The sequence below is a fragment of the Cimex lectularius genome, unplaced genomic scaffold (assembly GCF_000648675.2).
Source record: "Cimex lectularius strain Harlan isolate CLEC.00 unplaced genomic scaffold, Clec_2.1 scaffold123, whole genome shotgun sequence".
Taxonomy (NCBI): Eukaryota; Metazoa; Arthropoda; class Insecta; order Hemiptera; family Cimicidae; genus Cimex; species Cimex lectularius.
Genome location: NW_019392886.1, coordinates 141301 through 167821, shown reverse-complemented (window position 1 = coordinate 167821; position 26521 = coordinate 141301). Strand labels below are relative to the sequence as shown.

The 26521-nt window shown below is 34.2% G+C and overlaps 2 protein-coding genes across 2 annotated transcripts; both read right to left on the bottom strand.

Annotated features, from left to right (window-relative positions):
* Positions 1–13291: 13291 nt before the first annotated feature.
* LOC106673393 (CD63 antigen-like) lies at positions 13292–14035 on the bottom strand. The gene has a single exon (XM_014405499.1). The coding sequence runs from the start codon at positions 14033–14035 to the stop codon at positions 13292–13294; it is 744 nt and encodes a 247-aa protein (XP_014260985.1).
* An 11181-nt stretch (positions 14036–25216) lies between these two features.
* Positions 25217–26076, bottom strand: LOC106673935 (23 kDa integral membrane protein-like). Its single transcript, XM_014406327.1, has one exon. The coding sequence runs from the start codon at positions 25992–25994 to the stop codon at positions 25299–25301; it is 696 nt and encodes a 231-aa protein (XP_014261813.1). The 5' UTR covers positions 25995–26076; the 3' UTR covers positions 25217–25298.
* Positions 26077–26521: the final 445 nt, after the last annotated feature.

Here is a 26521-nt window from a genome sequence, read left to right as displayed (position 1 = left end):
AAAAAGAAAAAACTGTTCTGCTATTGTCAACAGTGTAATTATACTAATATTGTTAGGGATGGTTAGGTTAGGATGGTTAGTCTGCCCCAGTGGCTCAATTAGCGCATGGTACTTACATAATGTTGGTTATATTTAAGCTGCATTGGTTTCATATGCAAAAAAAAAAGAGATTTTATAATTATCTACAAAGTTAAACATTTAAAGGACAATTTAAACCTTTTATATTTTTAATTTTGTCTATTATCTGCTAAAAATGGCATTTGGCAATAACGCTTTGGTCTTTCTGTTGGGGGGGGGGGATCCAGCGCTGGACCGCGAGACCCGCATCTTGGACGCACCTTGTCCAGGATTTAGTGGGTGAAGCGGGGAAGCGATAGGGGTGGAGTCGCAGGTGCTTAGGCCCATCTGTCCACCGCAGTCTCGTAATTAAGGAGATGTTTCGTACCAGCTGACTTTTATCACGCGAACCCGCTTCCGACCACAATGCCGCGGCGGAGAATGGCCGATGTAACATGTAATGTAAACCATCCATTATTTACGGCATTACTAAGATGCCGCCTAACCAGATACACCTAGACCACTCTCTCATCTTCAGACTCAAAATCCGCAAAGAAAACAGCCAAGGAAATGAATTTTAAGCAAAATGTTCATTCTCATTTATTACGTGGTAGATTTTTAGGGTTTTAGATAGAGATATAGTTTAGTAAGATTTAGAAACGCTGTAAGCATTAAAAGTGCAGTCACTGTGGTTTTTGACCTTTTGCAACTACTGCAATCTCTGCCTCCCTCTCCCTCCCTCTCCCTCCCTCTCCCTNCTATATATATATATATATATATATATATATATCATCTATCAATCTCTTCAATCACTCGATTGCTCTCTTTGTTTCTCATTTGTTCTTTTCTCTTTCTTACTCATACCGTCTACCTCTCACTTTTATTCCCTTTCCTAATTCCTCAAGATCTCGTCTCTATCTCTCAGTCAGTTTCCCTCTCTTATTCAGTCTCTCATTCTTTTTCCCTTCCTTTCCACTCACTTTCTCTCTCTCGCTCAGTTTGTTTCTCACTCTCTCTTTTTCATTTCTTACTCAAATCGCCTATCTCTAACTATTTTTCCTTTTTTAATTAGTCTCGAGACCTCTTTTCTCTTTCCTTTTTTACATAATTTCGTGATGTCGTCTCTTTCACAGACAGTTTCTCTCTCTTAATCAGTCTTTCATTCTTTTTCCCTTTCTATGTACTGTTGTTCTCTCTCTCTCTCTCTCTCTCTCTCTCTCTCTCTCTCTTTCTCTCTCTGTCCCCCTCCCTCCAACCCTCTCTACTATTCTACCTTTCTCTCTCTTCACTATTCACTTTCTCACTCTCTCTCTTTTTTCTCTCTCTCTCCTTCTCTCTCTCTCCCTTTCTCTCTCTCTCTCTCTCTCTCTCTCTCTCTCTCTCTCTCTCTCTCTCTCTCTCTCTCTCTTTCTGTCCATCAGTATCGGTCCCACCTTTCCCTCACTCCCACTCTCTCTTTATCGGTATTTCTCACTCAGTTTCTCTTTGTTTCTTTTTCTCTCATCTATTCAACCTCTTTGTTTCTCACTTGCTTCCTATTCTTAATGTGTATCTCTTGATTTTCTGATGATACTTACATTATTTTATAGAATTAAAATTGTTATGTAATTTTAAAACCATATTCATCCATTAATTCTTACTCACTCTATAGCTACTCTCTCTCTCTCTCTCTCTCTCTCTCTCTCTCTCTGTGTCAATCTTTTTACTCTATTCGCTTACCTTTCTTTTTTCTTTCCCTTCCTGCCCTTCCTGTACTTTTTCCATAAAGTTGATCTATGCTGCTGTATGCTTGCCCAGCACGGAGTTACACGTGCTAATCGAACATCCAAAAACTGCAAGTGGTCGAAAATAAATTTCTAAGATTTATAACCTCACTACCTCAATACACCAGAATTGGCATCCTCCATGAGAGAACGGGAGTGGAGTATATTAAGTCCTAATTAAAGCGTCTGTCCAGGAATTTTTTTATGGGTCTCTCCTCCAGCAAGAACACTACTTGTAGGGAGGATTGTATAATGTAAACTTTCCATGGAAACATAGACGAATTAGGCACAATACATAATTCTATGATCTCTGATATATTTATAGTTTCCTCTATCAGAGCGGTGGTACTATAAGACAATTTCTTATAATTCAATTACTAGTGTTGCATTGTTCATGTTAATCTCATTTATTTATTTACATTTTTGTTGACACATTTTTGTTAATTCATTCGTTAATTGTTATCCTATTTGATACCTAGTGGGTTTTTAAGAAAATTATTCCCACTATTTTTTTGTTTGATTAATTAAACATAATAACAAATTATTCAGAAATCGTGAGATGCGGTCTGGTGTGATGTAGGTTTCAGAAAAACATTTTCTTTATTGTGCCAACGTTTCGATCTTTATTGAGATCATCTTAAGGGCTCAAAGTGTTTGTTTTCTCCGTAATTGTGTCATTCTTGTGTGCCGTGTTGATACCCCCCCCCTCCGTTGGCTCTCAATAAAGATCGAAACATTGGCACTATAAAGAAAAAGTGTTTATGAAACCTACATCACACCAGACCGCATCTCACGATTTCTGAATAATCATCGACTAACGGTCATTAATCACCACACATTGTTTTTTCTACAAATGGTCAACGAAGCTCTACCTGGAAGGTTTGAGGCCGTTTCACCTCATTAAAGTTAAAAATTCCTTTTTAAGACAAACAGATGGTTCGGGCTGTATTTGATTATGTTGTTATCTTCTGTCTTGACATATAAGAAAATGATATCACCGTTTTACTTTTCCTCATTGGTGCGTTTGCATTTAATGTGAATCTGAATATTGTACTCGCATCCTAGTCGTATTGTTAGTAGTTTCAGGTACATGGGTCAATGGTTACTACAGTCTCGTTTTCTTTCACTGCGATGTATTTTTTACTCTGGGCCTAGCGACATTTTCACTCATAATGGAACTTTTTAAATCGCAATGGATTTTAAATCCGAAATGGAACAAACCTCGACATTCCGTGCTTTTATGGATCCGACTTTCACGCAACAGGACCGCATAAATAAAAAAGTATAAATCTTGGGACACCCACGAGGCGGGCCTGTTTGATTATCTTTTCGAAAATGGAAAAAGTCCATATCGCCGTGAGATAAAATAAATCCTTATAGAAACATAACCGCAACTCGTTATGCAGAATTTAATGCCGGGGGATGACGGTTATTTCAAAACTTATTGTGCAACCAAGGATTTTTAAAAATCTGGGTCGAGATCGAATCCTACACGGCTTAGGAAGTGAACGATCAAAACTGTGAGACTAAAAATTTTATAATCCGATTCAAGGCTAACGCTATTTATAAAATTAATATCCATCATCAGCAGTCCAAATAGAGAAATTGCTTCTAATAGACATTTTGAAAAATGTTCCTTGAATATTTTACAGGTCTGTTGAAATTAAATCTTAAGAATCTACGTTCTCCTTGGGGAATTGAAAAATTCTCGTACTCCTGCAAATTGTTCATAATTTAAAGGAAATAGTTTTAAAACTAGTTTCCCACTACGGCTTTTTAATGTTTATGGGGGCATTTAGAATAATTAATAACTCTTTACTGTTCTCGTATAATTCTTTCCACTCCAAATGATCTCGCATTGCAGTTGCAGGTGAAGCTTGCAAATTTTTTATGTAAAAGCTTATTAAATTCACTCTGAAAACCTCTGGAATCCTAAGGAATTACGTTTGCCTGGTAAAATATAAAATATACTTATTATTCAAAAAGTCGGAATTAAAAACGCCTGTTATTTTATTTTTTTTTAGTACTTCGTTAATAGTAAGCAGTGAATGAAAAGAAAATCATTGACCAATTTGGTTTTCATTCTGGCAGTGTTCGACACATTAATTTATGTGCTTATTCGTAAGTTTGAAAACTGCTATTATACATCAAGTATAGTGTCACCAATGCTCAAGGGATCTCAGCCTTTTCCTAGTTACTGCATAAAATATGTTCTCTTTAAAAATTTTTATACTTTTAGTTTGTTTTTAAATAAATTGAAAAAAGAAATGTCAAAAGAAGATGGGAGCCTCTGGCATAGCGTTGTCTTAGCTAGTCTCGGGAATGATGATGGAACTGATAAATAAAAGTACAAAACCTTAGCAGAACAACTTTCCGAAGTAGTCAAACGTCATGATTTAGTCGACATGGAACAGGATTATGACATCTATTACTTCAGCTCTGACACCTTAAACATTTACCCCAAAACAAGTGTAACGAGAAATACGACAGCTTCTTAAAAATATCACCTATCATGATCAACAGAAGATCACTATGAAATTCCGAAAAAAACTGTCGTATTTCTCACTTATTTATTTAATGCAGTATTAAGAACAGTATACTTTCCCACAGAGTTGGGAAAAATCTAACTAATTCAATCATGATTAAGAATTTTGATTGAAGTTTAATCATGATTGAATTAGTCATAAGTAAATTAATCATTATATGATTTAATCATGATTAATTCAATCATGAGGTATGACTAAATCATACAATGATTAATTTATTCATGACTAATTCAATCATGATTAAACTTCAATCAAAATTCTTAATCATGATTGAATTAGTTAGATTTTGTTGCTCAACTCTGTCTTCTGTGCGTCTTAAGAAACGGCGATGATAAGCAGATCCAGAGTTGGGCAAAATCGAACTAATTCAATCATGATTAAGAATTAGTTAATTTTGCCCAACTCTGGCTACAATGACCAACTTACCAAAATCCAACAGACTCCGGATAAAAATTTTGAGATGAGAGTCGTACTCAAAGCCAACCTTCAAAAAGTGTTATCATAAAAGAAAACCAAAGTTACATAATTATTCTACACACCTATTTTATTACAATCAAGACCGCTTGATGTTGTATTTTCCACATAATGTAGAAATCTCTACTTTCAAGTGGAATAAATTTTAATTCAAAGAAATATTTTTTCCATTGATCGGTTATGTAAACATATTTACTTTTCAAAGCGTAGCTTGTTCTAGGATTTTTTTTATTTTATTATTATTATTATCATTATTTTTTTGGCTTTTCATAACGACATAGTTTTACTTATAATTGGATGATTGATTTTTGTTAAATAAGGTGTTGACGTATTTTCCTTTTGATGAAATAAATTTCTGTTAGAAATTTTTTTAAAAGTGATGAAGTTGTATATTTTTCATTTTTTGAGCATACATTAGTATAGTCATGACTAACTATATTGTGACTAGATTAGTCATGCCTCGTATTTAATTACTAATCATGACTAATTTAGCTATCAATCACATATGGTGACTAATGACTAAATTAGTCATTTACTACCAATCATGACTAACGGTCTGATTGATCAATCATTAATCATTAGACATGACTAATTTTTGCCCAACTCTGCTTTCCCATACACTGGGCATTCCATCAACTTAAAATGATGCGAAAGCTAAATAAAATGTAAACTCCAAATCATCATTTGACTGATTAGTTTGTTACCGTTCCTTCTAAATTATTTCAATAATTAATTCACAAAGTCCTCAGAACCGTGGTCAATATTCCTTAATACGCCTTCAACATCACCCCCCACAATGACCTCAAACCCGTTAGTTTTTTTTAAATTCTAACGCGAAATTAAATAAAACTGGTCACAGCGGTTATCCCTGGCTCAAGCTATACCTACCGCAAATGACTGCGATATCCCCTGGCCATCACCAATCGTAGACCAGTTGTCACAGAGGCTGTCACTAATCAACTACCAACCCTGGGAGTTGTGGGTCTCAATGTGGTACCACAACGACGACGGGTGGTCGTGTCCTCACCCACGTCACTTTCTCAATCTAGGTTCTTTCATTATCCTGTGACCCCTGCCACCCCTTGGTTACAAGGGGGGGTGTCTTGGCCCCTCGGGGCTGAACTGCCTCTTATATTAATTATATACAGGGTGCCATTTTTAGATGGCCAGGCTGAATTTCTCTTGAGCCAATGATGCTATAAAAATTGAAAGTGTGTGTTTAATATTTTTTAGTGTTAGTTTCAAATTTAAACCTATGTTTGGAGAAACATTATAAGGGTACTTCAGGCTTAGTTCAACTTCAAAATTTTATGTACGACCTTATACATCCTGTCATATCATTATAAAGGATTTTTAACGTAGAAAATAATGGTGCAATAGGATTTTAACTGATCAAAAAATAAAAAAGTTATTGCAAAAAGTTTGAAAAAAAACCCGTCATTTTGCTTGGTATTTATTTATCACATTTCATGTTCGAACTGCCTGCCTGGGTGAAAATGCACAGATTTACTCTTTTTAATCATTCTTCACCAGTGCTCAGAGCGATAGAGTCAGGAAAGATGGATTGACAAGCATTTTTTATCTGAAGCTGCAGTTCTTCAACTGAGGTTGTTGGGTTATGATTGGCGTACACGCTCTTTTCTAAATGGCCCCACAGAAAATAGTCAAGTAGAGTAAAATTTAATTAATTTAAGTAATTTATTTCCGAGAAATCCACAGCAAACTTTGATAATGTGAACCTGATAATGACAAGAGTACGAAATTCTCGGATTTTCCTTTACCCACGTTCGAAAATTCCTACTGTTTATTAAGCCTCCAATGGTGAACATGGATTCATCAGTTCATAGGATGTTTTCTTCCGCCTCACAAATCGACATTTGTGCAAGGAACGTAAAGCCAGAAACACACTTACCCGATGCTACGCCATGCGACGCTACCCGATGCTCATATTTTTATTCAAACTACATGTATTATTGTCGTTATATTAATTACAATATACTTATTTTAATATAAACCAAATTAACTTTGATTAAAAAGAAATTAGTTTTTATTTAAAAAATTAATTTTAATGGTTTGGTAGGAAATTAATCAAAACACCGGAATACGATTTTTTGATATAATGAATTTAACTAACAATTTACTGTACTCGCTTCGGCGGTAACAAAAATTAGAACAATTTTTTACACGGTTTTGCTCATAAAATTTAATTAACAATTTATTTCATAGTTTGCTCGTAAAATTACACCATTTTGTAATGTCGGGTAGCATCAGAACAGGACACTCATATTTTTTGTAGTTTATTTCAAACTAAGTACATGTAATTTTGTCGTTATATTTACATTACAACATGTTATTTTAATGTCAACCAAATTAAACGAGATAAAAAATGCATAAGTTTTTATAAACATTGTTTAATTATGATGGTTAGAAGTAACTTTATTTAAAACAATTAAGTTTAACAAACAATTTATTAGATGGTTGTGCTCATAAAATCTAACTAACAATTTATTACAAGGTTTTACTCAAAATAGTACATTAAGAACAAAAGATGCGTTGCGATTGTGATAGTGATTATTGTGATAAACGCTGTGGACTGTACGCGACGTGTGCTTGCATCGGATAGATGTGCACACCCCAACAAAACGTGGCAAAGCGTCGGGTAGCATCGGGTAAGTGTGTTCCTGGCTTTAGACGCCTGTCATTATCGGACCGAAGTCCCTGAACAAGATGAGACGATACGGCTTAAAATTGTAAGTCCGGAGTACAGCTATGATTTTATTTTATGAAAAACCTAAAACGATTCAAATATTTCAGAGCGAGGAATTCGGATTATCCCGAACTTAGAGTAAAATATTCAGTTCCTCGTCAAAATTACGCCACCGGTTTCTTGGTGACGGAACAGAAACTGATCTCCTCGTATTGCGAGTAACAGGAATAAATATTTGATTTATTCTTATTATTATTTGATATGTGATTTACTCTTGGTCGATCAGAAAATTTTTGGGAATACTCGACTGCACGACCGCAATTCCACCTTATCAATAAAGCAGTCGTACATATTAACTCATGTTGATCGAAAAAATATGCTCTTCGGTTCATATTGAACGTGATACTAATTTTTTCACTTAATTAATCTTTTTATGTAGAGTCTTGGTTGAAATGAAAAAGCTAGTATCACGAACGGGATGTTCATTTCAACCAAGACCTTACGTAGAAAAACTAATTAATTGAAGAAATTTGGTAATTCCGACCACTAAATAAAGGGGGTTATACTAAATGCAACTCATAATACCTCTATTATACCCCTATTACCGGTATGCACGATGTCTGTAAGATGTTAACTCGAATAGAGGAATGTCCAGTAAGATCGTGAACTCCCTTTTCTTTTCTTAGCATGTTAAATGTTAATTTTTCCGCAATACTGCGCTTGGCGATTGGTAAAACCGAAAATAAAGCTATAACAGTCCTTGAAGGCTTGTTCTTGGTTGTTTTGGTTTTCTTTTCTGATAATTGTAAGATGCCAGAAGTTAAAAGGAAATTAATCAACTCTTGCATTCAAAATGCATCTATGCACTCAAAAAGTACTAACAAATAACACGCTCCAATTCGTACCGACATACTTAAATTGTATCCAAACGTTTAAAAGCCTCCAACTTCATAGGATAGGGGATGTATCTATTATGAAAGAGAGTATAAGGACAGGTCAGAAATTAACAAAAGAAATGTATTAGTCTGATTTAATTAATGATATTTTAAGAAGAAAAATACGCGTAAACAAAAACAGCTGTTAAATTCATGGCTGCCATGTTGGTTACCTACGCCCCAACGGAGAGCAATGTGACTACATTTTCGACCTAACATCTAGCATTGGCCCTGACCTGTTAGATCGAGCATTGTTGACTAGTCGATTCTTGACATCGTCGTCATTTTTGTCGATTTAACATGACCTAACAGACTTAACAGGGTTAACACAAAGATCGTGAATACTACTAATATCGTTTTTTTTCCTTTCAGAAATTAAGGTTTGGGGCCATAATGCGAGTTTAACAAACGATGACAGAATATAAACAATAAACGTAATTAATGTATACTTAAGTGAAGAAGCAAAATTATTGGAATTAACAACGAAACAAACGAAATGCATTTTTTCAAACCTTTTGCCATAATTTCGTCATTTTTTGTCTAATTTAAAATCCGATTGCACCATTGTAAATGAAAAAGTTAGTTACGAGTGGGATATTTCACGATAGTTCAAGTGGTTAGAGCAGCGGCGTATTGAGCCGAAGGTCGTGGGTTCGAATCCCTCTCGTGACACTAGCTTTTTCATTTCAACCAAGGCCTTATATAAAAAGAATAATTAATTGAAATATGTAAATTGGTCAATTAGATCACTAAACATAAATGAATTATTAAGATAAAATGTTCTGCTTTCTTAGATATTATCTTACTTTTGCATAAATGTAACCGAATGTAATAAAATAAAAAATATTACTTACCGACGAAAAAGATTAATTAATTGAAAGAAGTTATTTGGTCAATCGGACCACGAAATAACGATTGTTGTTAGAGTCAAAATTCCTTTAAAATATTGTGTCAGGATATGTAGGGTCGTATTAGAAATTGTGAAGTTGAACTGGGCCCGAGGTACTCTGCATTATTTTTCTACAACAAAGGTAACAATTTGAAACTAGACCAAAATATATTAAACAAGTATTTTTTTAATAGTGTCATTGGTTCAAGAGAAATTCAGCCGCGCTATTTAAAAAGGGCATCATGAATAGAATATATAATTGACAAACCAAACATACGCAGAAAACAAACATTTTGAGTGAGTAGAAATACTTTGATTGAATGTAAAAAAATATTTTTTTGCATTGTATAAATTCACTTTTTTCCACATGCTATATGTTTTTGTTATAAACAATGTTTGTAAATCCCAGGCCCTGAAGATGATCTCAACAAAGACCGAAACGTTGGCACGATAAAGGAAATGTTTTTCTGAAACCTACATCACACCAGACCGCATCTCACGATTTCTGAATAATCATCGACTAACGGTCACTAATCACCGCACTCTTATACATAAATCTGAATCCCTATAAAAAAAGAAAACACCTTATATTGGTTCTATAAAAAATCAATTTAAGTAAAACGTCGATGAACTAATAAAAATATGAAACGGCTCCCATTCACGGTTTCCTCCCGGGATTGTATATGCCTGTGGAATTGTAAATATTCCTGGTTCAAACGTTCTAAATCATAACCACTCTATTAACACACCTCTTAAAAGATAATCTTGTTCTTTCCCATACGTTCCGCTCGTTCATCATCCCCGGCCGGACCTTTCTCTTCTGATCTTTTTGATCAGGTCGCGGATATTAATGCCTCCTCCTACCCGAGAAACTCCTGTCAATTTGGTTCAGATATATCGCCGGGGCTCCCGGGCATTTTTATTCAAGTCGTTCTATATTCAAGCCAGGACGGATTGCGTTTTGAAACCAATGACAAATGCCGGAGGTGCTGAAGGTATGTTAACGTACCTTGCGGTTATTTTTATCATTTTATATATTTTAATATATTACATGTAGTATATATTTTGGTAAATCAAAAAACAAAGCTTGTACTAGACAGCAGGAGATCATCAGAGAAATAAACAGAATATATCTTTACAAAATGAAAAATAAACAAATAAACATACATAATACAGAATAAGCTTTTAGCATGAAAAAACCAACCAAATTACAACTTGGCTTTAAAATATCTTAACTAAAATTTAAAATTTTTGAAATTATCAATTTTCTCCTTTTTTGTTGTTTTTGAAATTTTGTATAATAATCCTCTCTTTATAAATAAAAAAAGTGCCATATTTAATGAAAAATTATAATATTGCGGATTTTTTACAGTGTAAAAATGTGAGTTAGCCAATGAATTGTGTCTTGTGTTGTATTCACAGATGTAAGTAGTTTCAAGATTATTTTTATATATACAATCATGAACATTTAAGAAAGATTTAGTATAGATTCATTGCTCTAAATTCACTGTATAATTTTTTCGTATTATATTTATACAATTTATGCAAAATAATTTTAAGAAGTTAGTTTATAGTTACATCATTTCATAAAGTTTCGTAAAATTCTAAATCTATAAAAGAGCTTTCACAGACGGGAAACCAAAGAATCAATATGGAAATTAAATCTCAAATTCGAGTCCAATGTCACACCAAGATTTCTAACACTGTAAGCAAAAGGCAAGCAAGGACACACATTATTATCATCACAAGTATGAAAAGCAAATTTTAAATTGTTAGTATTTATTGTCTTTTTAAATGAAAAGTGTAATACATTGATTTTTTTTGTGTTTAAAAGTGAAAGTTTGAGTTTAACCAAAAATTAATCATTTTCATATCATTATTTATAGTTTAGGTTAAATTAATTATATTATCACCTGAGAAAATTATACAAGTATCATCTGCATAACTAAATATTTTTCCAGAGAATTTAATTTTCAAAAAATTGTTAATATATAAAAAACAAAATTGGTCCTAATACTGAGCCTTGTGGTAAATCCGATTCAACGCGTAAAGAAGAACTATTGTATAAACTGTTCCAACCTTTGTGGCCAGAGTTCTGTAGGATAAATATGATTCAAGGAGTTTAAGGGGAATATTAGAGATATCAATACACTCAACAGAGTCGAAAACCTTTTTAATATCCAGAAACAATCCAATAACTTAATTACTTTATTAATTTCTTAAGAAATCAAGTTAGTAACATCAAACAAAGCCTGCTTAGTGAATCTGCCAGGAAGAAGACCATACTCTTTTGGAGAAATTAATATATTTTTAATAAAGAAGTCCAATAATTATTTTTAATTGTTTTTTCAAGAATTTTGGATATGGATTTAGTGATATAGGCCTATAGTTATTAACCTCTAGTTTGGAACCAGATTTAAGTAATGGTATTACTAAGGATTTTTTAAAAGCAGATGGATATTGACCAATTGAATACATCATTATAATCACGAGTATGAAAATCAAATTTTAAATTGTTAGTATTTATTTTCTTTTTCAATGAAAAGTGTAATACATTGAGTTTTTTGTGTTTAAAAGTGGAAGTTTGAGTTTAACTAAAAATTAATCATTTTCGTATCATTATTTATAGTTTAGGTTAAATTAATTATATTATCACCTGAGAAAATGATACAAGTATCATCTGCATAACTTAATATTTTTCCAGAGAATTTAAATTTCAAAAAATCGTTAATATATAAAAAACAAAATTGCTCCTAAGACTGTACCTTGTGGTACACCCGATTCAACGGGTAAAGAAGAACTATAAACTGTTCCAACCTTTGTGACCAGAGTTCCGTACGATAAATATGATTCAAGGAGTTTAAGGGGAATATTAGAGATACCAATACACTCAACAGAGTCGAAAGCCTTTTTAAAGTCCAGAAAAAATCCAATAATTTAATTACTTTATTAATTTCTTAAGAAATCAAATTAGTAACATCAATCAAAGCCTGCTTAGTGAATCTGCCAGGAAGAAAACCATACTCTTTTGGAGAAATTAATATAATGAATTTAATTTTTAATAAACAAGTCCAATAATCTATTTTTAATTGTTTTTTTCTAGAATTTTGGATATGGATAAAGTTAGTGATATAGGCCTATAGTTATTAACCTCTAGTTTTGAACCAGATTTAAATAATGGTATTAGTAAAGATTTTTTAAAATCAGATGGATATTGACCAATTGAATAAATTAAAAATGTGTATTAAAGCTGGAATTATAAATGTAGAAATTTTTTTAAGAACAAAATTATTTAAAAAGTTACCATGAAAAGTATTATCTCTCAAACATTTAAAAAGGGGTTCAAGTCTGGAACAGGTTACTGGTTTTAAAGTAAACGGTGTTGTTTGTTCTCTCAAAAGTACGATTTCAAATGTACTATTTTGAATTTCCTCTTTAATATTCTTGCCAACACATGAAAAAATTTATTAAATTCATTGACGATTTTAAAATTATCTGTTATATAGCCATCAGAATCAGAAAATAATTTTATTTAATGTTTCCTTATTAGATTTGTCATTAGTTGCTGATCTAATCAACTCCCAAATCTTTTTAGGATCTTGGTCAGAATCAGCAACCAATTATTTCAATTATTAATTACTTTTGCAAATAGAGTATCGTGCTAAATTCAAGTTGGAAGATATCTTACTTTGCCATTTGGTTTTCCTCAGAATAGCTATTGCAATAATACGATATTCTATAAATAAATAAAAACTTTATTATAACATTTGTTATTAATTTTTGACATATGTTATATATGTTTAATGGTGTCTATCCAACACATAGTGGAATATTATCAAATTTTACGGATTACTTTTGTTGAAAGTTACGTTTTTTTTCTATTATTATGAATTCAGGCATCTTAAAACGCCCACCGTTTTCTACTCGCGCAGAAGAATCTCTCGAGATGTTGTATGTTCACTTGAACTTGCTGTCTGCGGCTTCTCTTTCGGTCCTCCGCCGAGTCCCGCACAAAGCGAAAGCAGAGCGCTAAAATCGCTCAAACAACAGGCTAAGGCGACACATTTCAGCTCAATGAAGATGAGAATGAAGCAGATGATACTCACGAAGTAGAGGCCACCTTCGACTATATTTCCCGCCTTTTCGGAACAAGAAGAACTGTACGCCGATTTTACAGAACAACTACCTTTTTCCATTCCGCAACATGACGGTGGTAGATCCTTTATTTTCCACACTTTCGGACCAGACATACCGCAGCATAATATAACCGACTGTAGTTTGTCTATTTCGGCTTTGTGCTGGTCGTAGGTTCGGAACTTTTCCTCGAGAGTCCTACTGAGAGAGTTGCGGATGGTAGCCATGCGTGTAAATATCGTAACACCGACCACGATTTGCGTTACTACAAGCGTTAACATCAGACACGCGTATATTAGGAGAAAGAGGCTGATGTGCATTGTCACCCCTGCCATCCCGACGAACGCTATTATGAATAGTAAAACCCCCAAGCCGATAAACGTCCTTCCTACGTGAATATGATCACTGAGAAAAGCATCGAGAAAGACAACTTCGTTCATTTTCATCTTCCCGAATATAATCATGCCGAAGCCTATTGCCGCAGTGACGATGGTGGCAAGTAGAAGATACAACTTTCTATATCCACACATAATAGACCTTAAAACTGTTCAAGACAAGGGAAAAATCATTTTTATCAGGGAATCCTAAATACTTTTTCACCAATGGTATTAATAGACAAATTTTCACATCTGTTTATTATATAACCACATAAATCAAAATACAATGGTTAATTTTTCTTTGGCAGTATTTATAATATATTTTCATATTAATTTATATTAGCCAATTACACGTTTCGATTAAGTATATTTCACTCACTCGCGCACTACTNGACATCATTGTTGTTATCGTATATATATAAATATATATATATATTTGTAAATCTTCGGGTTTTTGAGGATTTCATGTAGATTGATGTAGATTGGTAGGTAAGGGGATTCCTTCTTCCAGATGTCCTGATGTGCATGATCTAGCCGGGGGCAATCCAGGAAGACATGGTTTGAATCTTCGATCGCTGCTCTCTGACGGTGAGGTGACTCTTTTACTCCTATGCGGTGTAGGTGTGACGCCAGTCGATGATGGTTGAGTCGCAGACGAATCAGTGTGATGTAGAATTTCATTTTCTCTTTGAATGAATGGTACCATGCTCTTACATGGACACGAGGGACTAGGGTTCCATAATACTTTCCTTTCTCCTGTAGGTATGCGCCATAATCTTCGTTCCACGAAGAGAAGACTTTTTTTTTATTTGTGCTACTATGTCTAAAGTCGTAATCACGTGATCCCTGCTTTCACCCGTTGAAGTCGTCTCCTTGGCTAATCTGTCCATCTTTTCGTTTCCTTGTCCTCCAGCGTGCCCTTTGGTCCATATAATCGCGGCTGAGCTGTACTTGCAACTCAAGCATCAGAGATCTGATTGTGAATATCATTTTTGGGCTTTCGGAGCTAGGTGCGTTAATGCTTAGCACTGCACTTAGGGAATCTGACATGACTACTATCCTGAGCTTCATTTCACGCTTGGCATATAGCAATGCCTCTTTTATTGCCAGTTGCTCTGCCGTGTATACGGAGGTTTCTCGCTGAGCTGGAGTTGGGCATATTGTTTGCTCGTTGTTTCAAGAAATGCTGCTCCTACTCCAGTTTCGCTTTTGGATCCATCAGTGTATATATATATATATATATATATATATATATGGACACTGATGTAAGTCTTGCGTGAAATTCCTGGTGGCCATGATGGATAAAATTAGATATATAATCAGCTTCTTGATGGTTTTAAAATAATCGACATTATATGTTTGTATACCCTCGGATTTTTCCGGGTTCCTGTTGCATAGAGGCGCGAGCTCACAGAATAGCGATATTAAGAGTAGAGTTCTTTTTTATCCCAGAATGTTTTGGTCAATGAGTGTTATGCCAACGTTGAGATCTTGGCGGGATTTTTGACATGATCTTTTCTGCAACAAACTTTCCGGTCAACTTTTTCCTTCTAATGTTGGGTGGAGGTTCCTTTGCTTCAACTAATAAGGCGTTAATCGGGGAGAATGTCAAAGCACCCATACTTGCGCGTAAGGACTTGTATTGGGTTCTATCCTGCTTTAAAAGATGCGACTTGGCGGCATCATTATAAAAGAGACTTAACGTAGTCAAATCGGGACAGTACTGGGGTTCGGTGTAATAGGAGGGATGTTTTGATGTCTGACCCATAGTTGTGATTGATGCATCTTATGATGTTAATTGCATTTTCACAACTGGCTACTGCGTTGTTACTTTGTTGTTTCCATAGGAGTTTTTTGTCAAGATGCACGCCAAGCAGTTTGACGCATCGGTGGGGGACCAAAGTCAGGTTCCCTGGTCTGTAAATATCCGGTTGAGTGTATTTGCGGTGTCTCGTGAACATAATAGAGGAGCATTTCTCTTGATTTTTGACCCAAGCCTGGAGGTTCTCTACAGGATTTATTCATAGTTTCGGGGGCTCGTTCGGGTGAACGTCCTTCGCAGTAGAGCGTTATATCGTCGACCAAGAATATCTTTTTAGTCTCATTTCCAATTGAGTCGCCCAAATCCGCAGTATTTATGTTGAATAGGATCGGGGCGAGGACGGAGCCTTGTGGGACGCCTGATGAGATATTCCGTGGCCACTGGAGTGATCCCTTTGCCTTAACGTAAAGACTCGCCTTCTAGGAGGAGATCTGATACATTTCTGACTAGTTTGTAAAGTATCCCATTTTGTTGACTAGGATGTCGATATAGGCGTTGGTTGGTTAATTTATGCAAAATAAAAGTCTTGCATCATTATTATCTTTTAGGAAAATATTGTAACCAAAAATTGTTTTAATTATTGTTTCATTTGATGCAAAAAAAAAAAGTAACGGTAGGGAAAAATTATTTGAATACCTCAAGTCAATACAAGTGTATGGTTGCATATTGGAACATTCATGCTTGACGATCTTTGAGACGTGACTGCATTTATTGGCAAAAATGTTGTGTGTGTGTGTGCGCGCGTGCGCAAGTCAGACGGAATATCGAATACTTTTCAGACTCACCAAAGTAGGTGTAGATTAATAAATGTGTCACGTTCAGATTTAAATGAACCGCCATACCCCTCCACACACTCAAACAGTGAAAGTAGTAGGGGGCCAAGAAAGGGCTATTTTTTTCAAGTCCTAGAACATATCCCTTTCTGGCTTGTGTGGGAAAACAGCTATTTTTGGTAAAAAGAAAAATTTGGCGTGCACACTATTCAAGTGAGTTAATTTTTATTACTTTAGTTTTAAAATGGTATATATTTTTATAAAGAAAAATAAAAGAAATAATATTTCATTTTAAAAGTTGTGTTAATATTTTAATTGAATTTTCTAATTTGGCGGTCAAAATTTTAATAATAATAATAATAACTTCTTTACCTTTCTTTATGGAACTATAAAACGAGAATCAAATTCCATTTTAAAATTAAGGTTTGTAGATTTGAGATAGGTTTGTTATAGGATAAAAGGATTCTTTAAATTAAAAATAATAATTAATAAAATATATCGTCATATCATGTGAAAATAAATTGTAATTAAAGATTCAAATTTAACAAACATTTGGTGTCGTATTTATTTTGGTTTAAATGAAATATAAAAGGTGCCTGATCGATAAATGAAATAATTGTGGTCAAGTCCGATCGTAAAAAACCTCTGGGACCTTGTTTTCGGTTTTCCGAATTCATGGTTGGGCCCATCAAAAAAGAAGAAGAGACACGCTATATCACATATGTTTGCAGTTTGAAAGGAGTTGTAGGCCACTGGAGTAATTCAAAAGCCCCTGTGACTACTCCTATGTGTGAATGTATTTATATGCGCAAATGTGTGTGGTGTATATGGCGGAATATGGAGAACCCCACGGACCTGTCGATTTTGATAGGCTAGTTATGAATGGACGCGGTTTGGTAGGCGGGTCGCCACCGAGTAATATTAAATCTACGGCGACTACCCACCTTTTGTTTGTACGTAAGGCTTGAAAGATTCTACTCTGAATGAGTGTATTTATAAGCGTGAAATGGGAAGACGATGAGGCCATGAACACCTTGTCGGCTTCCCAACTGTAGTTTGGTAAATAATATAGTGTGTAAATATGGTCATGTATGGAAGATTGAATTAGGACCATAAGGTACTTCTGGAAGTGTGGAAGTTAGGAAGAGTATAAATGACATCTATACCAGTAATAAATAAAAAACGCAAGATGGAAAATATGTGAGGAGCTGGCAATGACCTTAGCAGTTAGCCAGCAAAAAAAACTTGATGCGTGTACCTTTGTTGAAGAGGGACTGAGAGAAAGAGAGATTGATAAAGAGAGAGAATATGAGGGAGAAAGAGACAGAATAAAATTGTATAGAAATGACTGAGTGACAGAGATAAGAAGAAAGTGTTACAAATACAAAATTAGAGTAGAAAACAATTCGTGCCTGTGGAACTGGTTTGAATTACTGCATTAATTTTTCTTTGGCAGTGAAAATAAATCCTACCGTCCTACCTGGCATATTTACTCGCATATTTGCATAAAATAGTCGTAATGTGTGTATCGGAAGGAAAATAACTTAAGCAAAATGCATAGTTTGACTTTACCATTGTTCCAGTTCTATTTTTTCCACAAGACGGGCCAGCAGCCACTGTACTGTTATAAAAAGGAGCGGCCTACTTTGTTCGCATGACTGATTGATTGATAGCAGCTGAAGATAACACTTCCATGAATGGGCCTTCCGCCCTAAGGGCACGTTGAAGTCTGTGTTTATAGCAGGCCGGGATCGCGTGCCCGTCCACCGTACTCCTCAGCCGAACAAACCGGAATTATTTGGGAATTCTCAGTTGAATTTGTAAGGAAACCGACCGGTGTATAATCTAATTTAGGCCCAGCCTCTGGCTCTTAATTGCCATTGGCTGCAAACAAACAGCTTCAGGGTGAGCCTGATATATACTTAACGCGGAATCATTCTGATTTGGTGTAAACTTAGAGCTTTTAAAACTCGCGATAATTAATCCCGTTTCTTTAATTACGTAGCTCAATTTGGTTTATTGCGTATCTTGAGACCTCATTAATTGTAATCCAATCGTTTCACAAGCGAATTACGACAATAAGAATTATTGTTAAACTTAGCCCAATTTTGCTTACGTTGGCATTGCCAAAAAATGTTAGAAAGCTGTATTAAAAGTCGGTTATTGGAATTTATAAGTTAAAATACTATATCATATATTCAATGGATTCTACGTTGGAAGAAGACACAGCAAATTCTTTATGATGTTACATCTTTGTATCAACTTCTGTAGTCAACACATTTAATTCAAAAACGATTCAAACCCCAGTTAATTTTGACTAGAAATTGGTGGTAACTGATTTACATAATTTTCTCATCTAGCTGAGAAGTGACACTAAGATTGTTATTTTAAATAAGATGCCTAGATTTGTATTGTTCTGTTCAATTTTAGAGCTTATTTTATGCCACTTTACTGAAAAAAAAGTGTGTTTCTTAGTGACCTGTTGTTGAGGGCCATTTTGTTGTTCCAAAGAGCATAACTCCCCTCACGCGTCTTCCTTCGAGCATAACGCAAAAATGGTAGATCGTATCAAAACATTCCTTTCGGCAAAAGTGGCATAAAATAAGCTGTAAAATCGAAATGCACAATAAAAATATGGGATTCTTATTTAAAATAACAAAGTTAGTGTCAGTTCCCAGCTAGATGAGAAAGTTACGTTAAATCTGTTACCACATGAGATTCCTAGCCAAAATTAACATGGGTTTTGAATCGTTTTTGAATTAAATGTGTAGACTACAGAAGTTGATACAAACATGTTTAAGTTCTAAAATCTAAATATACAATAAAAATACGGAACTTATTTTTAAAAAAAAGTTACTGTCATTTCTCAGCTAGATGAGAAAATTATGTGAAATCTGTTATTACCATGCGATTCCTAGCTAACATTAACTTGGGCTTTGTGTAAAATTAGTTTTTGCTAAAGTTAATCGTTTCCGAATTAAATGGGTGGACTGTAAAAGTTGACATACCCTGTATATTAACTGAACCGGATAATGGTATGTATATGGCATTTTTTACATCAGGATAAATTAACGTTTTAGTGATAGTTGGTTCGTCACTTGGGCTAATTAAATCGTAATTTTCAAATCGAACTAAAATAAATAATTCATGCAGTACTTCCTTACATGTTGAGTGACTCACGGCACTGTGTTAGGACCCAATTTTTTCATAAAATTTCCACAATATATATTTTAGTGGAGGAAATCTAAAAATGTAAACAAACGACAAAGCAGTTTTCTCAAAAAAAGGGAAAATGTGGCCTGATTTTTTTTTTGTAACGTAATATATTATTACAATCTGTAACATTATTTACAACATGTAATGAGTTAAGTTATCGAAAAATGTCAAAACAGTTTACTCAAAAAAAAAAAAAATTAAAAAAGAAATATATAAAAACAGGGAAAATGCGTCCTGAATTTTTTAAAAATTTGATGCATTTATTACAATCTGTAACATTTTTTTCAACATGTAATGAGTTAAATTTACAAATGGCGTGGATCATGTGACGAAAAACATTGATGTCCCAAATATACGCAAAGTCTAAGGCGGCCAACACACCCGATTCTACCCGACGGAAATCCAAAATCCAATATTCCATAAGATTTATTTTTCAATCTATGACAAGAAGATTAGTGCCAGGGGATGAAATGTGGATTGGATTATAGCAGTACAGTTCGGCAGAGATTGGCGAAATGAACTTGTATTACTTCTCTCTGAGGATTTCACACAATAATTATTAAATTAAGCATAAAACAACATTAATTTAATTGAGGGGAAGTTGAATACTTTACCATTCTGACGAGCTATCAGAAAACGGTTTCTGACGTTAATTACTTAACTAGGATACAATTAATGCATTTCCTTTTTTGGTCAGTGGGGAGATGAATATGTAGACTGATGGTTTGAGATTATTTTTGTCTGTATATCCTCGCTGATTTAGTCTGTCAAATGATTTTCGCTATTTCGCATCCTTTGATATCCGACCCTAATAACCAAACAAGAAAGGAACTGCGTTAGCCGAAGAATGAGCGTATGCTCGAAGCGGAGTTAAAGAGTGCTTTAACCGGATTGGTCGGACGAGTCTCAACTCAAAATTGTAAAAAGTCCGCAGTATCATGCCTCTCCGAATGCGGAAAGGAGGCGGAGGAACCTCAAAGATCAACCAGATAAAATTTAAGCCGGGAACGCACTTACCCGATGCAACGCTATGCGACGTTGCCCGACGCAAACATAAAGTCCAATATTCCATAAGATTGTATTACCCCCGTGCACATTTCCCCGATGCTATGCAACACTACCCTACTCTACGCTCTGCGATCCCCACTGACCAGATTTTCGTCGAGTCGCGTCGAGTACAGTCGAAGACAAAAGAACCGGATACTCATAATTTTAAACAAACTATATATTATTGTCGTTATGCTAATTACAACATACTTATTGTAATATAAACCAAATTAACCGAGATCAAAAATTCATTCGTTTTTATTATATTTTAAATTAATTTTAATGGTTTGGTAGAAAATTGATCAAAACACAGGAATATCGTTTGCCGATATAATTAAATTAACTAACATTTTATTATACGGTTTTGGTCATAAAAGTTAACTAACAATGTATTACATGGTTTCGCTTATAAAATTACACCATTTTCGTCGAGTAGCGTCAGAACCGGACACTCATATTTTTCGTAGTTTATTTCGAACTATCAACATGTAATATTGTCGTTAAATTAATTTCAATATTCATATTTTAATGAAAACCATATTAAACAAGATCAAAAATTAATGAGTTTTTATTAAAAAAATATTTAATTGTGATGGTTAGAAGAAAATTGATCAAAACACCGGAATAACTTTATGTAAACGATTAAGTTTAACAAACAATATACTACACGGTTTTACTCATAAAATTTAACTAACAATTTAGTGATTATTGTAATACACACTGTGTGACTGTGTGCACACCCTACCAAAACTTGGCACGGCGTCGGGTAGCATCGGGTAGCGTAGCATAACGTGGTAATTGTTTCTTAATTTTAATTTGTTTTTTAATTCTTCTAACCATCACAATTAAATATTTTTTTATAAAAATTCATTAATTTTTCTTGTCGAATACTTTTGAGAAGCGCGGAAGTAGGCTGATTGATCGGTAGGAAGTAGCATTATTGGCCTGAAAGTAAAATCTCAAGGAATCTCGCTTTTCACAGTGAAAAATGACGGTCTATTTGTGAAATTTTTTAAAATAAAATTGTACCAAATTCTTATTATCCAGGAGACCAGAATATAAACGTAAGCTGGTTTGTAAAAATAAATTTAAAAAATTTAAAGTACGTAATAAATTCAACTTTCAGAGGCAAGAGACTGACATAAAACACACCTTAAGTCATATTAATAAGGATGATCAAATCCTTAAACTCATCCGAACGAAACAGTGATAATAAGCAGAATCTGTAACGATCAAACTGCCGATAATCATGACATGATGGGCCTAATTTCTTTCTCATAAGCAAAAAAATTAAAGAGAGACAATTACAAGAGATGATATAAAATCTATATAATGAATCGTATTACATAAATTACAATTATTGTATAATTTAACTTTTTTTTAGAAAAGAAAGCTGTTGAAAGATTGACCTAAATGAATTCATGATAATTGTTTATCATTAAATCATTATTTTTTCGTCTACGGTCAACTCTTTCCATGTTAGATTTCTATTAGAGGTTTTCCCCTATGATTAAGTGTTTGTAGACGATGACCCGAGAGTGATGATGGCCTGAAATCATTTCGCCCACTCGGCAAAAGTCATGTGGAAAAGGTGACTGATGAGCCACATTTGGAATCACCTTATCATCGATGACGTACCAAATTGACCGTGTTAATAAGGGTTTTCCAACAGTGAAATTATGGTATATTTCGACATTTAAATCATATCTGGAAGCTATTGTAAGAACGTTATAAAATATTAATAATTATGAGGATGTATGACCGAAATTTACATCCTATGGCGCCATTTTTGATCAACTTAGGGAAAAAATGAATGGAAAAACGTTGTTTCATTTTTATTAATAAAGTAAACAATGTATCGTTATCAGCTAAGAAATAGAATATAATAGAAAAGTGTTTATTATTATTATTTTCTAAAATATCTAACAAAAAAAAATTTTTTTTTAAATTTCTGCTGAGTTGGCTTAACATCTAATAAATTATACTGTTTTCCAATTAATAATTTGATTTAGGGTCATATTTACATATGAATTTTTATTTAAAACATTGATTAAACTTCTTTTTATGTAAGGTTGTTGGTTGCGATAAAAAATTCAGTGTCACGAGCGGGATTCGAACCCACGATCTTTGGCTTGATACGCCGCAGCTCTACCACTTGAGCTATAGTGACATCGATCCTCTCGGACAGGAACTCTTCATCTCAAAAACCTTACATAAAAAGAACAATTAATTTAAAGATATAACTTGGTCAATTGACCACTAAAACATAAAAATGCATTAATATTTAATAAGTAAAAGAAGCATCACTTCACTTCCTGTGGCCGTTCATAAGTCTCTGAGAATCCAATCCTGATTATACGACATTTTAAAATGGCAAAAAGAGGGAAAATTCGAACGGTTGTACCACCTCCGCTTAAGGTAAACACAGATAGGCCGGCGGCAGATGAAGTCTGCAGCTCCTGACGAATGTCACTTCCCCTGTTTTATGGATCCTTCTCTTACAACCGACAACCCAATAGGTCTTTCAAAATCATCTTTAAACATGAGGAATCTATTAAAACAAGTGATCTATTGAATCCATTGTATATGATATGGTGATCACTTATTTAAACCCCTGTACTACATAAAAAACTATGCCTGATGTATGTTTGATTACATGAATAGAAAGAGGAAATATGAAATTAATTTTTATGTATTGTAACATTAAGAAAACAAAAGGCTTAATCAGTTAGAACATTGTTACATCCATTAGACTTCGTGGTCCGATTGACCAAATAACTTTTTTCAATTAATTAATCTTTATGTAAGGTATTGGTTGAGATAAAAAAGTCAGCGTCACGAGCGGGATTCGAACCCAAGACCTTCGGCTAGATACGCCGCTACTCTACCACTTGACACCGACTTCCCATCTCAACCTCACCTTTCGAATTTTTTCTCCTTTTTTGGCATTTCTCAAATGTGTTGTCTATTCGATTCTCGGCGACAAATGAAATGGCCACGGAGAACTTTCATGTAGATATACTTCATTTTACTTATTAAATCCATTAGATTCGAAAGGTGAGGTTGAGATGGGAAGTTGGTGTCCGAGTGGATCGAAGTCACGATAGCTCAAGAGTTAGAACAGGGGTGTATTTAACCGAAGGTCGTGCGTTCGAATCCCGCTCGTGACACTGACTTTTTTATCTCTACCAATACCTTTCATAAAGATTAATTAATCGAAATATATTATCACGTATTTCCCAAGTTCTAGTCTAAAGTTTAAGTACTATTTTCTTGGCTTATTGAATATTTTACATTTTTGCCTCGCTTATAGAAAAGTTCTTCAGCTTAATACTTAATTTCTTAAAGGTCAGTTACACTAGTGTAAAATTGAGTTTTGATTAACTTAATTTACTTTCATTTTTGGTTAAAAGTGTTTTAAAAAACTATCCATTAAGATGTTGAACCTTCTATTAAAAATAATGAAATTAATGCAAAGTAAGCAAATAAGGTGTTTTGGTACTAAATTTATCATAATCCAAATACAAACCTTCTAAATTTTTTTGTAAATTTCCATATTATTTAGATATTCTTGTACTAATTGATTTATGTGGGGAAGGGATGCGTGATGGAAAATTCCAGGGGCTGACAGTAGGGATCGAACCCACGAACGCGGGGTCTATGACAGTATTTCAGGCTAAACTCTCCGTTACAGCCGTCCCGGTCATACATAAAATGTTCGAAATATCAACCGTCCTATCCACGGCATCTAACACCATCACACTTTTTTTTTAACGATGGTTTTCGCAACAGCAGTGGTTATATCAACCCTCGGGGCGCCGATGTTTTTTTGGTGCTCATTTGCTGTATGTATTTAGCCGAAGGTCGTGGGTTCAAATCCCGCTCGTGACACTGACTTTTTTATCTCAACTAAAAACCTTACATGAAAAGAACAATTACTTGAAATTAGTAACTTGCTCAATTGGCCATTAAAACATAAAACTGGACTAAGACCTTCAACAAGGTATGCAAACAAATATTGTCAACAATGATGATATTAAATTTCAACTGAAATTATAACACAGCTTCTAATATACTATCATACATTAACAATTTTTTCAGTCATAGGGACATTATTTGCGTATAAGTTATTTATATAAACATAAATTTAAGTTTTTAACATGGAATATTAAATAAACAATTTGAGCAATAATCATTTTAATGTAAGAATATTAAATAAATATTATCAAAAATGGTGGCAATAAATTTTAACTCAATTTATAACGGCTATGAAATATATTTTTTCTTTAGTTAATGATTTTAAAAATTTGGCAAGGATATTTATTTAAGTTGAAGTTTTCATTTTTTGTTAATGCAAAAGTATAGACGAACCGTATCGACACATATGTTATTGACAGTAAACTTATGTTAACATTTTCTCTGCTGGCAGTAATTAGTGCAAATATTATAAAATTTTATCAAAACAGATGCTTTTAATTTTTTTATTCGTACTGACGAATTTTACAGAGCTTACGGTTCTGATCAGACTTACTCGAGATGCTAGATGATCACTTGAGCTTTAGGTTTCCGAGTCTTTTTTCTTTTTCCTGTGGTATCCGGTAATGCAGGAAAACAGGGCGCAGGGATCGGTCATGCAACAGGCACAAAGGGCACATTTCACTTCAAACACTACGAGAATGAAGCAGAGGACGGCGACGAAGTAGAAGCCATATGTAAGTAGCCTTCCCGCTTCTTCCGAACAAGAAGAACTGTACGCCGACGATACAGGGCAACTACCATTTTCCCGGCCGCAACAAGACGATGGTAGTTCCTTTATTTTCCACTCTTTAGGACCGGACATACCGCAGCATGAACTGATCTTCTGTAGTCTGTCTATTTCGGCTTTGTACAGTTCGTAGTTCTGGTACTTTACCTCGAGTGTTTTATTGAGAGTTTGGCGGATGAGATCCATGCGATAAAATATAATAAAGCCAATCAAGATTTGCGTTATTACCAGCGTGAACATAAGACCCGCGTATATTTGGAGCATGATGTCGATGTGCAATAAAACCCCGATCATCCCGACCAACGCTATTACGATGAGCATCATCCCCACGCTGATAAATGTCCTTCCTAAATGGATATGATCACTGAGAAAAGCATCGAGAAAGCCAGCTTCGATCATTTTATTTTGCCCGAGCGAAATCATGCCCATGCCGATCGCCCCAGTGATAACCGTCGCGATTAAAAGATACACCTTCCTAATTTCACACATAATAAATCTTAGAGCTTCTTAAGCGGAAAAATAAAATTTAAAAGTAATGTGAAATGTGATGTTTGTCAACTCATGACATTAATAGAAATATTTGTACATCTGTTTATTATATAACAGAATACATTGTTTCTTTTATAGAATATTATTTTATTTCGCTTAATTATTTTTATTTATTCTTACTAAATTACGATTTTTACCTACATTTTTTAAATCCATTTTTGAACTGCTTTTGATTTGGTTAATGGAAAAGTGTTAACCTTAAAAGTATGCAATCTTCTAAACTCAAAAAACCCATATAATTTTTCATCTCCCATTATGTGAGTACGGGGTAAAACATGGTCGGGCACTGGACCCACTATTATTTGCGCTCTTTTGGACGATTTTCCATCCGTACTGGAATCCGGTGTACAAATTAGTAAGAAAAAAGATATTAAAAATGAGGATATTGTACTCATCACATGCTGTCAGTCTCCAAAGAAATATTAAAATTTTTGTGTTATACAGTTTATAGTATTTACTAAAAAATT

Bases quoted from the DNA above. Each gene is read 5' to 3' on its own strand.
- LOC106673393 (XM_014405499.1), bottom strand. From the start codon at position 14,035: ATGTGTGGATATAGAAAGTTGTATCTTCTACTTGCCACCATCGTCACT.
- LOC106673935 (XM_014406327.1), bottom strand. From the start codon at position 25,994: ATGTGTGAAATTAGGAAGGTGTATCTTTTAATCGCGACGGTTATCACT.